Source organism: Abramis brama (genome assembly GCF_963993115.1).
Source record: "Abramis brama genome assembly, chromosome: 20".
NCBI classification, from domain to species: Eukaryota; Metazoa; Chordata; class Actinopteri; order Cypriniformes; family Leuciscidae; genus Abramis; species Abramis brama.
This window is the reverse complement of record NC_139982.1, coordinates 30,728,338-30,745,958: the sequence shown is the minus strand read 5'-3', so window position 1 is coordinate 30,745,958 and position 17,621 is coordinate 30,728,338. Positions and strand designations below refer to the sequence as shown.

The following is a 17,621-nucleotide window of genomic DNA, read 5'->3' as shown; positions in this document are numbered from 1 at the left end:
TCATAGTTTTTATCAAGTGAAAAGCGTTTTAGTGCAATTAAATATAAACTAAATTAAACTATTATTTTATGTCAGGCTTTCCAGGGTTAATATCTTATGTTCATGTTTGTTTGAGGACGTTGAACATGCATTAAATGTCACTAGACAGATGGAAATGTGCATAAGTGTGTGTGTGTGTGTGTGTGTGTGTGTGTGTGCGTGTGTGTGTGTGTGTGTGTTATATGCTGCGTCCTGCAAAAACAAACACTGTCATCCTTCTGATCTTTTGTTTTTCTTTTCATTCCCCGGATGAACCCTGATTTAACAGGCCAACTAAGATCTTTTATAATCCGCCGAAGTCCAGTTGCGAAGGAAATGATGTCAGCGCAGGCCAGATTACCTCATGAGGGTTTATTTTTAGACGTTTTCATCCCAGGATGACTCAGAGACTCGATGTGCCGGTTTGTCCTTCGGGAATGACTTTGCTAAAACATGCTTGACTTGAGTTGCGTGTTTTTAACTTTGAGTCACGCAACTTTCATTTGGAGAGAGAGTTTACTGTATCGACTGTAAATCCTGTTTAACAGCTAAATCATCAACACTGTAGAAATTATTTTTCTAAATTGTGAATAAAACAAAGATTATTGGAGTACATTTTACAAGAAAATACTATTTCAGTCCGATATGTGTCGTTTCTTTGTATCGTTTCAAAGTAAATCCTACATCAAGTTTATCAGTTACTATTTACTTATAATAGAATAATTACTATTATTTTAATAAATAAATAAGACTGCTACTTTTGTACTAAATAGACTTATTTTTATAATAAACAAATGACTTAAATTTAAAATAAATAAATTACTTATGTTCATAATTATATATATATATATATATATATATATATATATATATATATATATATATATATATACATACACACACACATTTATTTATAAATGTATTAATAAATTACTATTATTTTATATTTAAATGTATGACTTTTTAAAATAAATAAATGACTATTGTTTATAATAAATAAATTACTATTAAATAAATAAATAAATAACTATTTTTTTCATCTTCAATGACAATGCTTTCGAATGCTGGCAAAACTCATTGCAAATTACTGGATTGCAAAAGGCACTGCATTGTAATTTTCAATGTATTCTTTGTAATTAATTTTTTTCATTTACTTGCAATTTTTGAGAGAAAACTGTTTCAAAGTAAATCCTATAGCATTTTTAACATCCTCCCAACGACAGCATTCCCAGGTCATGGCGAGGGAAAATGATTTTAGTATGTAATATAAACTTGATTAAAAACTCATTTTCCTTATCTTTTGTTATGTGCAGTTAATCAGTGGCTTTATCCCGCAATCTCCACAGGATTTCTCTTATCTTTGCTTTGTCTTTTCGTACAGTACGCTGGCTGATAATGGCTATGATCAAATGTACGCTAGCTAATTTCCCATGTGTTTGTTTGGTTCATAACGGTGTGAGATATGAACATCAGAGAATCTGCTCTATCGGTCCGTCGCTGTTTGAGTGATCAAAGGCGTCTAGTGGAGGTCTGAAACAGGAAGTGCACGGGTCACTTCCTGTCCCTCAGGAATCTGTGTTAAGTGGACAGGCCCCGATCTGTCCAGCTTTGTGTCCTCTACTGATACACATTTATCACACTATGATGAGGACGAATGAGACTGAAGATCCGCTTCCTGACAGTGGGATGCAAATCAGAGAGAGACAAATTAGCAGTTTGAACGATATTGTTTATTTAATCAGTTATGAGGCGTATAATAATAATAATAATAATAATAATAATAATAATGGCATGAATTAGTATACTTTTTAAATCCATAAATAAATTAAAAAATATATATTTTCATGGATAAATGACAATTATATTTATAATAAATAAAAAAATAAGACTACTATTTTATAATAAACAAATGACTTAATTTGAAAATAAATAAATGATTATTATGTTTATATTAAATCAATGACTATTTTATAATAATTGCATAAATGACTATTTTTAAATAAAACATTAAATAAAAAATGTATTTCATTATAAAATGATTTATTTTCATAATAAATAAACTATAATTAAATTATAATAAAAAAAACATTTATTAATACATTTAATACATTTATTTAATAAATGTATTTATTGTATTAATACATTTATTAATTAATTTTAATTCATATATAAAAAATAATAAAAAATATTTTTAAATAAATAAATAAAATGTAATTCATTATAAAATGATTTATTTTCATAATAAATAAACTACAATTATTTTACAATAAATAAAAAATACATTTATTAATACATTTTATTATTAAAGTATTTTATTAATACATTTATTAATTAATTTTAATTTATATATAAAAACATTATAATAAATAAATAAATAAATATCGCCAATGTTGCTCGCGTCGCCTTAATTAACAAAATTTTAGTGAAAATTACTGGAGGTCACTGTAGGCAGTTGTTTCAGTTGTTTTAAACAGAAAGCAGAAATGTCCCTGTTCATCAGGATAACTGTATGGGAACTCACCGTATGAACATATGAGAATCAGGTTAACAACACCTGAGGGAGAAACCGCTAGCATTTCTATTCTGGCAATCATTTGAGACTCACAGTAGCAGAGATCAAGCCTGTGTGTAACATCACATCACGTTTCACACTGAACGTCCCCTCAAACGCTCACACACACGTGCAGGAGAGAGAGCGAGGCTTGTCAACACACAGCCAGAGTTATTGGAGGAATGATTAGTGGCACTTGGAGCCGAGACCCCCGGGGGCTCTTAATGAGGCTGTGTGGCTCTGGTTATGAGGAAAGCAGAGTCCGCTTCTAGACTAGCTTATTCTGACCTTCAGTCACAGTTATAAGACACGACTGTAAGAGAAAACTCACTGTAAAACTGAGTACACTCTTACAAATACAGCTTTCACAAGAGGTTTTTAACGCCATCGAAGAACCATTTCAATGATCAGTTCTAAACAGAACCATTTCTTTTACTATGAAGAACCTTTTGTGCAACTGAAAGATTTCATGAATTTAAAAAAAGAAAATATCTATCTATCTATCTATCTATCTATCTATCTATCTATCTATCCATCCATCTATCTCTCCATCCATCCATCCATCTATCTCTCCATCCATCCATCCATCTATCTCTCATCCATCTATCTCTCCATCTATCTCTCTCTTGTCAATCCATCTATCCATCCATCCATCCATCCATCCATCCATCCATCCATCTACTGTATCTGTCCATCCATCCATCCATCCGTCCATCCATCCATCTATCCAACCATCTGTCCATCTGTCCATCCATCCATCCATCCATCCATCCATCTATCCAACCAACCATCTGTCCATCCGTCCATCCATCCATCCATCCATCCATCCATCCATCCATCCAACCAACCATCTGTCCATCCGTCCATCCATCCATCCATCCATCCATCCATCCATCCATCTCTCTCTCTTGTCAGTCCATCTCTCTCTCGTCAATCCATCTATCCATCCATCCATCCATCCATCTCTCTCTCTTGTCAGTCCATCTCTCTCTCGTCAATCCATCTATCCATCCATCCGTCCATCCATCCATCCATCCATCCATCCATCCATCCATCCATCCATCTATCTCTCCATCCATCCGTCCATCCATCCATCCATCTATCTCTCCATCCATCCGTCCATCCATCCATCCATCTATCTCTCCATCCATCCGTCCATCCATCCATCCATCTATCTCTCCATCCATCTCTCTCTCTTGTCAATCCATCTGTCCATCCATCCATCCATCTATCTGTATTTGTGCTAAAAAAAAAATATATATTTCCACTGGACAATAGTAGAGTCAGGAAATAGTATAAATAGAACATATTTATTTATTTTGCTAAAACGATTTCTTAAAATATATGATGCAATATTGATCAAATTTTAAATTAATTTGAAAATTGTACAATATAAATAAACTATACACACACACACACACACAGGACTGATGATCCTGGTCTCTCTAGCACAAACCAAGTAAGTTATTGCTAAACGGATTAACTAACTTTTTTCTATCGATTCGAGTTCCTTATAAGGCCTCAGATGTCCTGGAGTCCTGATGAACGCTGCAACCGACTGCAAACACTTAGTGTAATGAAGCATTAATTCCCCCTGAACACAACCGTAAACTCTGCTCGGAAACGGCATTACCGCCACATCTGTAATAAATATGGAGGCTCTGAGGCACAAAAAACATCTCAAGGCTTCAGAAGACTACAGAAACAAGATGTTAAGCCTTTCAGCAGTTAGGGTTGAGATGTTGTGGATCTCATTAACTCCAGCAGATAAGATAAGAGCTGGCTGTGTTACAGGACAATGACGGCATATTCAGAACAACATACTTGCATATTACTCATTATATTTAGCATGCATCTGTGCAGAGTATGCAAATGTTCAGCGTGCACATCTGATCAGACCCAGATGGAGCCTGCATACTTCTCTCACATTTCCAGCACTGGATCTGGAGGGAATTCTGCAGAGTAGTGCACTTCTAATTTAGTCTATGAAAGCATCATCACTTTAGCCAAATCATATGTTTCTGATATATATTCCTGAGGATGAAAAACAATATTTGGCCAAAAAAAATAAAATAATACACAACTAGAGCACACACTTTGTTGATAATGCAATGTGCTCAGCATTTCATTTCCAGTGTGACTATCAAATGAATATCAACCATTTTAACACGTTTTCATAAAAAGAAATTCATTTTCAACACGATAACTGGAAGCCACATGAATGCAAAGTAGTGCATTTACATATACATTACGAGAACAACTCATTTCAGAGTGAACTATTCTGTATTAAGACACTAAATTCAATAGTTAAATTATTATAAACTCATAGTTATTAGTAGTTAACAATTATAAACTCAATATTTAAATTATTAGAAATATCGAACAGATATGTGAAGTAAGAAGAAAAGTAAAAAGTAAAATAATAAAAAAAATAGAATATTAAAATAGAATATTAAATACAAATATTAAATGGAAATATGTAGAGGTAGCTCACTACTTTTTTACTTACAAAAATGCTTCCCCCCATGACATTACTAATATAAAACAGGCGAATATAATGTTTAAAAAAAGTAAATATAAAATTATTTTAAATAAATATATATATATATATATATATATATATATATATATATATATTTATATACATATATATATTTATATATATATATAAATATTCAACAGAAATATCTAGAGGTAGTAAACCACGTTTACTGCCCAAGATGCTTTTCTCATGACATTACTAAGATCAAACCGGAGGAAAAAAAAAATATAAAAAAAAATTAAATGTAAAATAATAAAGAATAGAATATTAAATGTGAATATTAAAAATAAATATGTAGAGGCAGCTAACTACTTTTTACTTCCAAATATGCTTTTTCTCATGACATTACTAAAATCAAACAGGAGAAAAATTAAAATAAATAATAAAAAATAGAATTTAATATTACATTTAAACATTAAACATAAATATCTAGAGGTAGCTAACTACCTTTACTGCCAAAGACACTTTGTGATGACATTAAGATCACAAAAAAGTTAAAATAATACAAATATAATATTGCAGTAACCAGTATGCAAATATTTAAATCAGAACACTCCCTGAGGGCCACTAAGCTCCGCCTCCAGTCCCACCCACATTCTGCGATGCCCCGCCCCCTTCCTCGGCAGAACTGAACACAAAGACAGCTTCATTCCACACAGGTGTGTCCTGCTCAACAACCAGCAGCACTTCATGAAAGAAGGTGTGTGTGTGTGTGTGTGTGTGTTTGTGTGTGTGTGTGTGTGTGTGTGTGAGGAAAGAAAAACAGAAAGCCAGTGTGTGTTTTAGCGAAAGTTAGAAGACAGATAAAGAGAAACGCAGAGACAAACAGAGCGCATCTGTGTCTCTGAGGTGTGTGTTTAAATCTCAGCAGACATTTAATCTTAATCCAATTTCATCAACGCTCGCGTCCCACCAAAACACTGACGCTCTCTTTCTCTCGTCCCACCCAAACAAACCCACATCAGAGAGAGAGAGAGAGTCCGGAGCAGACCACCTGAACCCTCAGTGCTCAGGTGTTTTCATTACACACACACAGCCAGCAGAAACACCAGCCTCATATTTGTACAGGTGCATGACAGAGAGAGAGAATAACCTTTGAAAAGAGACGAGGACTTTTAGTTCTGTGGGACTTCGAGAGCAAAACCAGACTCGCTGAAGGATATTTAATAAAACTGACAAAATCGACACACTCATTCTTCTGCAGAGGAACCTAATACGCTTTCATTTTATTTTACACTAACTTCACTGTTCATTTTTTACAAATAAAATATACAATAATAATAATAATAATAATTTTGAATCATTTTATTCCTGTACAAATATTTTACTAAAGATTCCTAAAATAATAAGAGCAAAACTGCATAAGATATTAAAGGCTCAAAGAATATTCAAAGAATATATCTTGAATTAAGTTTATTTTTCCACTGGAAAATATTTTTAAAGCACAAATAAAATTAATTAATTAAAATTAGAACAATGAAAACAATAAAATTATAAAGAAAAAAGAACAATGTTAAGAAAAAGTTACAAAGTTACAAAAACAAAGTTAAGAAATATCATATATAATATATATATCACTATTAAGAAAATAGTAATTCCATCTGCTCTCAGTGTTTATACTAATATTTACATGTATTTATTCATTCCTTCCAGTTAACCTGCCATTACCTCCACATTAAACCGATTACACAGCATTAAATACAAAGATAACGATTAAAATAGCAATCCCTCATCAAAACACACGTCAAACGCAACTGAAAACACTAGTGCTGAAAAAACCCAAATATTTTAATGTTCACTAATAAGGGGTTTATGGGAATGACGAGGGGGTCAGAGGTCAAGCTCAATCAAAATAAACATGTCGTTCAACGTGAACTCGCTCAAAAACCAAAGACGGAGAGCGCAGCATCTCACTCCCTGAACAGCAATATCCGGTGTTTATTTCTCCTTCCCATATTATTTTTTTTTCCAATTTCTGAAAGATAGGTTGTGGCATACAGAGCTGAAGAAGAAAACACAGAGAAAAGAAAACAGGCAGACTGGCTTTTATTAGCAACAGATCTGATACAAGCCCTATATTTAATTATTTAATATGATTTATAGTTACTTTATTACACACACACACACACACACACAATAATGAAATTTAAAATAATATAAAATGTTATACAAATATGTATGTTTTTATTTAAAATATTTTAATATATTTTAATTTAGTTTATACACACACACACACACACACATATATATATGGTATACTTTCAATTAAATTGAAATTCAATTAAATTAAATTGAAACTAAATGAAAATATATTAAAACTAAAACTTATTAAAACTTTTTATTTAAATAAAAACATACTTTTTTATTACATTCTATATAAATATATATATATATATATATTTTTTTTTACATTAATAACGTGTGTGTGTGTAAACTTAAAATAATTAAGAATTTAAATAAAGTTTAATATATATATATATATATATATATATATATATATATATATATATATATATATTTATTTATTTAATTTTTTTAATGTGTGCTTATGCAGAAAAAAACCCTTGAAACTGAACCACAGTTTACGCTGATAGTCAAACGTCCGGCTAGACGAGACTAGAAGCCAAGTGTCCTCGTTACACAAGCAATAAATCTTCTGGAAATCCTGAATTATGTTTGAGCAGGAGCTGGCGGTCCGAGCGCTTGAAGTGCTCAGCTCATTTCCAAACACTCCCGGCAGCCAGAACACAGTCAAAGATCTTCTCACAACGGCACAGCAATTCATTAATTTGACACAAGCCCCTACAAATCCTGCTCTTTCATTTCAGTCCTCATGAAAAGACCTTTCATTGAGCCGGTCTGGTAAAACCGTCTCAAACCTGATCTGAGTTCAGCTCTCATGACTAAACGGCCACAGAAAAACACAAGCCTTAACATTCCACCTGACTCACCCGCAGCGCTGATGTATCGAACACACACACACACACACACACACACACACACATGCTCCAGCAATGATATCACAGAGGAATTCTGGGATTGAGCAGGGACAAACAAAAGCAAAGAGAGAGAGAGAGAGAGAGAGAGAGAGAGAGAGAGAGAGAGAGAGAGAGAGAGACTGGCATTTGCATTTATTCATTCTCACTATTAACTATCAATTAAAATTCTCACTATTTACTACAACTTTTGCCTCAAACTCCTAATCACTGGAATTTAACAGTTAGTAAAGTAGTTGTTAATTTAGATTAAAGGATGTAGAATAAGGTCATGCAGAATAAGGCATTAATATGTGCTTTATAAGTACTAAATAAAACAGCCAATATCATAGTAAAATGCATGCTAAAAAGCAACTAGTTTATAGTGAGAATTGGACCCTAAACTTAAGTTCTCGGCCAACAAATATATATTTAATACTTTTGCTATTAAAAATGGTAAACAAATGTAAAATAAAAACTAGTACTAATAAAATGAGTATCTATCTGAATAATGAACCCTCGCAAGGCTTCTAGCATGCATACTTCGTCTTTATATTGCATAATATGAAAATGTATTTGCTATATAGAAACTATTTAAAATAGTTATTTTGCATTTTATCACAATTTATGGGAAAACTTTTTTCCAGATGAATCACACCAGAAATGGAAGGTCAAGTAGAGTGCTTTGCATTGTGGGATACCAAATCTTACACAATGTGCTTTGGATGTACGCTGCACATTTTGGCACAACTTGTAAGTCATCCAAGTATTCCATAAACACAGAAATTAGCATAATAATATGAGTAGTACAGCATGCCAAGCAAACTCAAAGAAAGAGAGAAAGAATATAATGGCATAATCTTCAGTTTAAGATTCAGAGTTCTCAGATTTACATATTATCAGACCCTCTCTGAGACTGAAGATATTCCCAGTGTAAATGATCTCAATAACCAGGCACATGAGTCACAGATGATTTCATACTCTCGAGACTCGCAGAAGTCTGGCTGGATCCTCCTCCACTTCATCCTCTCATTATACTTAGTCTCAGACAGAGTTGTTTTGTGTCAGTACGATGCGTGTTCCCACTCCCATCATTCTTCGTGAGAACTGACTGAATATCTGACAGAGAACAATACACTTTTGTGGACTGATTCCCAATAAGACCTAATAACTATAGTGGAATATTTCAGAAAACAATGCCATTCACACTTTAAAGAGGCCATATTAAGTCTTGATGTTGTTTTTGGCTCTACTAGAACAGGTTTTCCTGCTTGAATGTTGATTATTTTCCTCATATTCTCCATTGTTGCGGCTCCTCTCTTCCCAGTCTGTCAGTAACGCTCTGTTTAGTTCCTGTCTCTATGAAGCCCCTCCTCCTGAAAAGCACACTGTGCTCTGATTGGTCGGCTGGAGCAGTGTGTTGTGATTGGTGAGTGTGTTTGGGAAATGTCCCGCCCCTTTCCATAACCTCCAGTTTCACTACTAACTAACTCAACCAGGCCCCGCCCCTTTATTCTGCGTATTAATTATTTAAATGAGGAATATTGTGACGTGTTTGTTCCCGTAAGAAACTCAAGACTACAATGGAGGCGTTTCATGGAGTTCAGAAACACTGACACTGATATAGAGAAGAACTCCCGCTGGAGGGACGTTTTCATGCTCAAGCAGCAACAATACACACTAAAGAAAGTTGAACGTGGAAAAAAAGCATAATAGGTGTGGCAGATTCACAGATGAGGTCAAAGGTCAAACTAAAACAGCACATCAACCTCGTTCAAACACAAATGACTTTAAGTGCATCTGGGAGATGTCACATCTATCGAGAGAGACGACTATAGATGGAAAAACACGCTCACGGGTCAATCTGAGACACAAAAATGATACTTATGGAAACAAATGTATTCCAAAAACTGATAATTATAGGTCAAATTCTGTGTTTCTCTGATCAAACAGCGCTACACCCGGCATCTCTTTTACCGCCCACTTCCTCTCTCACGCCCTTCCTGTTCTTTATTTCCCCCCTAATATGAGCCTTCAGGGCTTCTCACAGGCCCTAATGAGAGATATGCTTTCATTGGTCTTGACAGGCCCACGCTAGCACACCTCATCACGGGCGGCAGGAGAGCAGACAGCGCCCAGTGTCAGGAAAACACAGAGCACATGCTGAAAGTCACATGAGATGCTTTCACAGGAGTGGCCAGACGACAAAAACAAGCCCTGCTCGGAAACAGACCTGCGTTTTCAGCACAGCAGAGACTAAAAGTCAAGCTATCTTGATTCCTTATAGAGCTTTATGGGTTTGTTTCAAAGCAGCTTCGCTGTAATAAACAGGAAAATAAGAGAATCAATGATGCAAACTTAAAATATGAGATGAATTCATATTCTGCTGTAAAGAAGACAATAGTGTCATTATGCACATTGCGTCAGTGTTGATTCAATTCAGTTTAATAACCGTCGATGTTGCAAACTTTTTCAATTATGAAACAAAGTTGACGCACCATAAAGCAGCTCTACAGAAAACAGTGGTTTCCTCATCCAGCTCACGTTCAGGAGCAGTACAATCAATAATATTACTGATTATTATGTGCCTTATAAATCTTATATGCGTCTTATGGACTATAGAATATAGTATGTTGGCCTAAATATGTGTAGAAAGATGAGTTTGGATCAGCTGAACAGAGTCACACAAGGTTCCCACACTTTCTGGCAAATTAATTTCCATACGTTTTCTAGGATACTAGAATTTCTTAAAAGATTAAATATTGTAGTCATTTGTAGTAAAAAAAGTGATTATTTAGAATTGATCATATCTTTAAAAAAATGTATACTGACTATGGAAACTTCAATGACTTTTCCGAAATCTTTATTTATTTATTTTTCATGTTTTTTTCTAGTCCTAGAAAACACACTTATGAAATTCCCTGATATTTCCAAGCTTTTCCAGGACCGTGGGAATCATGGTCACAAAACCGGTCTGAATGATTTATTATATCCGACAGAATCAGTCAAGTTGACAGCGCACAGACTCATGAAACAAGATCTGTCTATTTCATATATGACAGATTCATGACAGCCAAGATGTCTTGGAACAATCTGTTACATAACGATGAATTAAAATGACCTTTTCAAAAGAAACGATTCACTGAGTCGGCTTAGTAAATAAAAGTATTTTTGTAATACAATGACCAAAACGTTTTGGTAAACATAGTTGGTAACACTTTATAACAAGGTCCCATTACTTAAAGTTTGTTAATGTGAATACAACTAACAATTAGCAATACATTTGTTATAGTATGTATTCATCTTTGTTAATGTTAGCTATTAAAAACACAGCTGTTCATTGTAGCTCAGGTCTATTCAATAATATTACCAGATACAACTTTTGATTTCAATAATGCATTTGTAAATGTTTACATTAACATCAACTAAGATTAATAAATGCATCAGAAGTATTTTTCATTGTTAGTTCATTACTATGGACGCTCTAAATACTGTACTTAACTAATGTCAACAAATGGAACCTTATTGTAAAGGGTTACAAAAAAAGTTCAAAATCACCACAGCTGAGAGAGAAACAAACTGAGAGGATGCCTCACATAATCACATAATCATATAATCAAATTTACGGGACAGGAAAGAAACAGAAAACAAGACAGTAATGAGACAGGAAACAGACAGGATATAGACAGGAAACATCAAACAAAGAGGAAAGAGACCGGAAGCAAACAGGAAAGAAACATGAAACAGACAGGAATGAGACCGGAAACAGACAGGAAAGGGACAAGAAAGAAACATGAAATAAAACAGTAATGAGACATGAAACAAATAGGAAAGAGACAGGAAACATTAAACAAACAGGAAAGAGACTGGAAGCAAACAGGAATGAGACCGGAAACAGACAGGAAAGGGACAGGAAAGAAACATGAAATAAAACAGTAATGAGACATGAAACAAATAGGAATGAGACCGGAAACAAACAGAAAAGGGACAGGAAACAGACAGGAAAGAGACATGAAACAAAGAGGAAAGAGACCGGAAACAGACAGGAATGAGACCGGAAACAAACAGGAATGAGACCGGAAACAAACAGGAATGAGACCGGAAACAAACAGAAAAGGGACAGGAAACAGACAGGAAAGAGACATGAAACAAAGAGGAAAGAGACCGGAAACAAACAGGAAAGAAACATGAAACAAACAGGAATGAGACCGGAAACAGACAGGAAAGGGACAGGAAACAGACAGGAAAGAGACATGAAACAAAGAGGAAAGAGACCGGAAACAAACAGGAAAGAAACATGAAACAAACAGGAATGAGACCGGAAACAAACAGGAATGAGACCGGAAACAAACAGAAAAGGGACAGGAAACAGACAGGAAAGAGACATGAAACAAAGAGGAAAGAGACCGGAAACAAACAGGAAAGAAACATGAAACAAACAGGAATGAGACCGGAAACAGACAGGAAAGGGACAGGAAACAGACAGGAAAGAGACATGAAACAAAGAGGAAAGAGACCGGAAACAAACAGGAAAGAAACATGAAACAAACAGGAATGAGACCGGAAACAGACAGGAAAGAGACAGGAAACAGACAGGAAAGAGACATGAAAGAGAGGTGAATGAGGCAGGAAACAAAGAGGAAAGAGACAGGAAACATTAAACAAACAGGAAAGAGACCGGAAACAGACAGGAATGAGACCGGAAACAAACAGGAAAGAAACATGAAACAAACAGGAATGAGACCGGAAACAAACAGAAAAGGGACAGGAAACAGACAGGAAAGAAAGATGAAACAAAGAGGAAAGAGACCGGAAACAAACAGGAAAGAAACATGAAACAAACAGGAATGAGACCGGAAACAGACAGGAAAGAGACAGGAAACAGACAGGAAAGAGACATGAAAGAGAGATGATTGAGGCAGGAAACAGTACCTGGTTGTATTCAAATGCTGAGTAGAGACTGATTCTTCTTCTTTTGCCACAAACGGGCTTCTCAACAGACTGAAAGAGAGAAACAGGCGCTTTCCTTCATCTCACAGCTGAGGAACAGGAAGATCTTGAGATGATTCGGCGGGAAAAGGATGAAAAGGTGAGGATTCTTTAAAAGAGAAATGAAACGACAGGGGAAAAGAGGAAAATCCAAAAGCATTTGCTTGTTTACACCATATACGCAAACACAAAACTCCTAAACTGAACAACATCAGCCTGCAAACCACACACAAGCAAACAACCACAGAGTTCGATGGATGGATGAAAAACCAGAGGAACTCACTGTGAAGCGTCTGTTACTACAGGTAGAGCGATGTCTTCACCAGTGAAGTCCAGTTCATCCATCAGACTGTTGTTTCGGGAGATCACGGGGCCATCCAACTTTTTCTTAACTGTAGAGAAAATTCAATTATAGTATCTCCAATAAACCACAAATTCGCATGACAGATGATATAAAAGATAACAGGCAAGAGTTTAGATGTGATATAAATAACTGCACAAATATCAGAAAATGTGAGAATGAGAGAAAACTCAAGAAAAGAGACTGTGAAAGCAAGAGAAAGAAAGAAAAATTGCAAAAACGAGGCAAGGAAAAGAAAGACAGATACCTGGAGAAGAAGGACAGCTGAGAGTGAAAGCCGACCACGAGCGCTGCCGGTCTATTGACATGCAGATAGAAGAAAAAGTGCAAACTAAGATCATGCTAAATGACAAACAACACAAGATAAGCGACAGAGGCAAAACACGATCAATATGAAAGTTGAGGTAGTAAAGCTGTGTGCTTATGCCCGTTTTTTTTTTCTTTGCATAAATATATAAGAAAAAGTGCACTTTAAACCAAATGATGCACTTAATAGTCTGAAAAATTAAGTGCATTATGTTATGCATGCTAACCAATTAGCCTGATAAAAAAGGCGTCCCAAATTGCGTCCCAAATTGCGCACTATTCTATGCCATTTTTATTAGTGTAAAAATTCCCAAAAGAAAAATATCCAGATGATGCACTTATTTAACTGAAAAAACAAAGTGTGTATTGTTGGACACTTCATGCATTCAACTGATGCAGTTTTCCTTAAATATGAGGAATATATATACATTTATATATACATAAATATACATTATATATATATATATATATATATATATATATATATATATATATATATATACACATTCACATACACATATGAGAGTGTGTGTGTGTGTGTGTGTGTGTGTGTGTGTGTGTGTGTGTGTGTGTGTATTTCTCATCAAACTCCAAATGATCTGAGCTGCTAGTCACATCGATTTCACATCTCTATACTCTTTTAATTTTCATTTCTTCTTTTATTTATACATTTTTTATCTGTTTTAATGGAAATGCTTTAACACGCATTGAATAATTGATGCAAACCGCTGCCTTTTAATTGTCACTTTTTTGTTTTTAAGCGTCTTTAAGTTGCAAGCCACATCAATACAACATGCACTTGCAAAAAAAGCAGAAGCAGAAGCAGAAAACCACAGCGCCAAAGTTCTCACCTGACGATCGGAAAAGTTTTGTGATGCCTGCGTAAAGGGAAAAACATGTAACCGTTTAAACTTAGTGGGACATTTGGTCTAACTTTTTACAATCCAGTCAATTCCCAGAGGATAAAAACCAAGTCCTCCTGTATTTGTCTTGTTGAATTTCCAGTTTAACTCAGAAATGCGTTACATGATGGGTTGAAAATGTCACTTTTCCTAAATGTTATGATTCATCTCAGAACTTTAGCACTTACTGGATGGTAATGAATGGTAAATAAACTTTTTCAACAAACGCTCAGACCATAAGCGGCTCAAGGCTTTGATAAGCCAAACTGCTGAACATGATTTTTTCTTTTTCCCCAGTTCAAAGGACTGCAGACATGTGCTGCGATTTCATTATCTTTCCCCTCTTCACTTCTAATTAAGCTTCAGAAGAGACGTCTCTGCTGGGGACCGTCTGTGTTGATGTGTCTGCTTTTATGATGAAGCCGTTTGACAGGAAAACTCATAAAAACAGACTTATTAACAGACTGGTTTAGCAGGGGACCGTTTGAGCGCCGGATGCCTTCCATTCACATGTGGAAAATGACATTTATTCAATACGGAAAAGTGGGTCACGTCGAAACTTTTCATCTTTCCATCCTCTTTATGCACTTCCGCTCAATTTATGGGGTAAAAGAATGGAGTACGTAAACGACTGCAGCCTCTTTTGTGTCTTGTTTTCTGGTTGATGAGTTTCACTGGACGCTCCAGTGGAGAAGAAACTTTCACTTCAGTTTCTTGGATGCAAGTTCAACATTTTTGTGCTTATTACTACTCAGGTATTTCCAGTTTTCTGGAAGCCAGATGAGAGCGATCTGTTGAATTTGGCCTATACGAGTCGACACTCATTCATACGCAAGACTTAATAAAATCAAGCTCAGATTTGCCGCGGTCTAATTCACTTAACGGACAGGCTTCTCATGTGACACTGTTAAGAAGAAACATCAGGAACAAGGTCCTCTTCTTAACGGTGGGTCAACACTGGCAATGTTACATGCAAACTAATAATCTGCTAATAATCGGATTGAGAAACTGAAATAAACTCTCTTCATCTCTTCAAACTCCTCAAACGATCCAATCAGGCATGTTAAAAAAACTCAGACAAATTATTGGCACGGAAAACTCTAAATACTTTCTTCATCGGATTCAAAAAATCAAAAAATCAATAATAATAATTTAAAAAAAATAGTAAAAAAATTATATATATATATATATATATATATATATATATATATATATATATATTTTTTTTTTTTTTTTTTTTTTTTTTTTTTTTTTTACATTTAAAAAATAAAAGTCTCAATTGAACTGAATCGTTTTCATGTAAACATCTCAATCGATCCGATTAGGCACGTAAACCTTTAAATCCAAATACTTTCTCGAGCAGATTAAAAAACTAAATAAAATAAAATAAATAGCAAATACAATTATTAACTTAAACTAAACTAAAACTTAAACTAAAACTAAACTAAAACTTAAACTAAAATTAAAATAAAAACTGAAAATAATAATAAAAAAATATAGTGAAGTCTCAATTGAACTGAATGGTCTTCATGTAAACCCCTGAATCGATCCGATTAGGCGCGTAAACCTTTAAATCCAAATACTTTCTCAATCTGATACTAAAACATCTTGCGCACATTAGCGGTGCCGCGGTGTGTGTGTTTATTTACGTCTCGCAAACCTGCATATGGTCAAATATTTAGAAATTATGTTCAGAATAGATGTAGTGCACATGTAAATGAATATTTGAATTGGATTACAAAGTTTAGGTCATATAAACAGTAATGATATAGGATTGGATTCAGTGACGGATTGATGAAATCAGTGCATGAAAACATACCGACAGTGAACGGATCAAAAACAATGAAGCTTCCCAAAGCAAAATAAATGGCATTATGATAAGCTATACATTTTTTAGTAACTTAACTGAATTCCAGATGAAGTATTACATGACCTATGATAACAGAAGTCAGTTTCAATGGTGATAGAGAAGAGAATAATAAGCTTGTGTTACCTGAGGACTCGTCTGAGAAGACCCCGTCTTTATCATCGATGTGGTCGTAGGTGATTTGCGGGATGGAAATGGCTCGTTCTCCTCCGGGACCCAGAGAACCGTTATCACGCGTGGCCTTGGGCTTCCGCTTGTATCGCTTGCTCTGAGGAGGCAGGAGTCACAACATTACATGGACTTTTTAAAGGAATTATTCATCTAAAATGGAATTTAGTGCAAGTGTCACATGCACTACAAGTTTTATGATGCTTTTTGTCATTTCCAGAGCTGGAGTACCCCTTTATAAATGGACAACAATAAAAAAAATACGCTTCAAAAGTGTTTTATGGGTTTGGAACGAGATGGGGTGAGTAAATGATGGTTATCTGAACTAGTAAATTGATAATTGTTAAAGTTAAAGTTAAAGTTAAAGACCCCCTGTGGTGAAAATCAAGTTTAAATAAAGTAAAGCTAAAAAATATAAAATTAAATAAAAAAACAGTAAAACACAAAAACAAAAACAGACAAAAGCTCATAACAAAACTACAATGAAAGCTGAAAACATAAAAGATTATTCAAAATATTAATAAATTCTATAATAACATATAAATAATGCTAAATTAACACTAGTTTGCAGAAACATTTACACTGAAAACAACTAATAAAACACTTTCATTTATCTTTTCACTCCCTCATATTTTATGGAAAACATAAAACAAAAGTTATACGCAACATGAGGGAAAGTAAATGATGATTTTACACTTTAAATGCCATTATTGCATGCAGAGAGAAATTCAGAAGAACGGTGACGTCCGAATCCTAAATCCAAAAACAAAGCCACATTAAATCTCATATTTAATCTGATAAGCAATCGACGCGGCGGTTTCAAGAAACTCTTTGTTTCTTCCCAAGAATCTGATAAGACTTGCGTAAAAAAAATAAAAAAATAAAAATGACACATCGACGATTCACAGGGCAAAAATCCCACAGATATGAATTTCAAATTTG

At 34.5% G+C, this 17,621-nt stretch overlaps 1 protein-coding gene across 1 annotated transcript in view; it reads right to left on the bottom strand.

Annotated features, from left to right (window-relative positions):
- The window catches only part of kcnq1.2 (potassium voltage-gated channel, KQT-like subfamily, member 1.2), a gene marked incomplete at its 5' end in the record, with an annotated part of 148,552 nt that overhangs the window by 98,435 nt on the left and 32,496 nt on the right, over positions 1 to 17,621 (bottom strand). Inside the window, 5 exons of the mRNA XM_084095240.1 lie at positions 13,019 to 13,087; positions 13,359 to 13,467; positions 13,684 to 13,734; positions 14,594 to 14,620; positions 16,638 to 16,779. Coding sequence (XP_083951366.1) covers positions 13,019 to 13,087; positions 13,359 to 13,467; positions 13,684 to 13,734; positions 14,594 to 14,620; positions 16,638 to 16,779 — 398 coding nt within the window. The remainder of the gene's footprint in view (positions 1 to 13,018; positions 13,088 to 13,358; positions 13,468 to 13,683; positions 13,735 to 14,593; positions 14,621 to 16,637; positions 16,780 to 17,621) is intronic.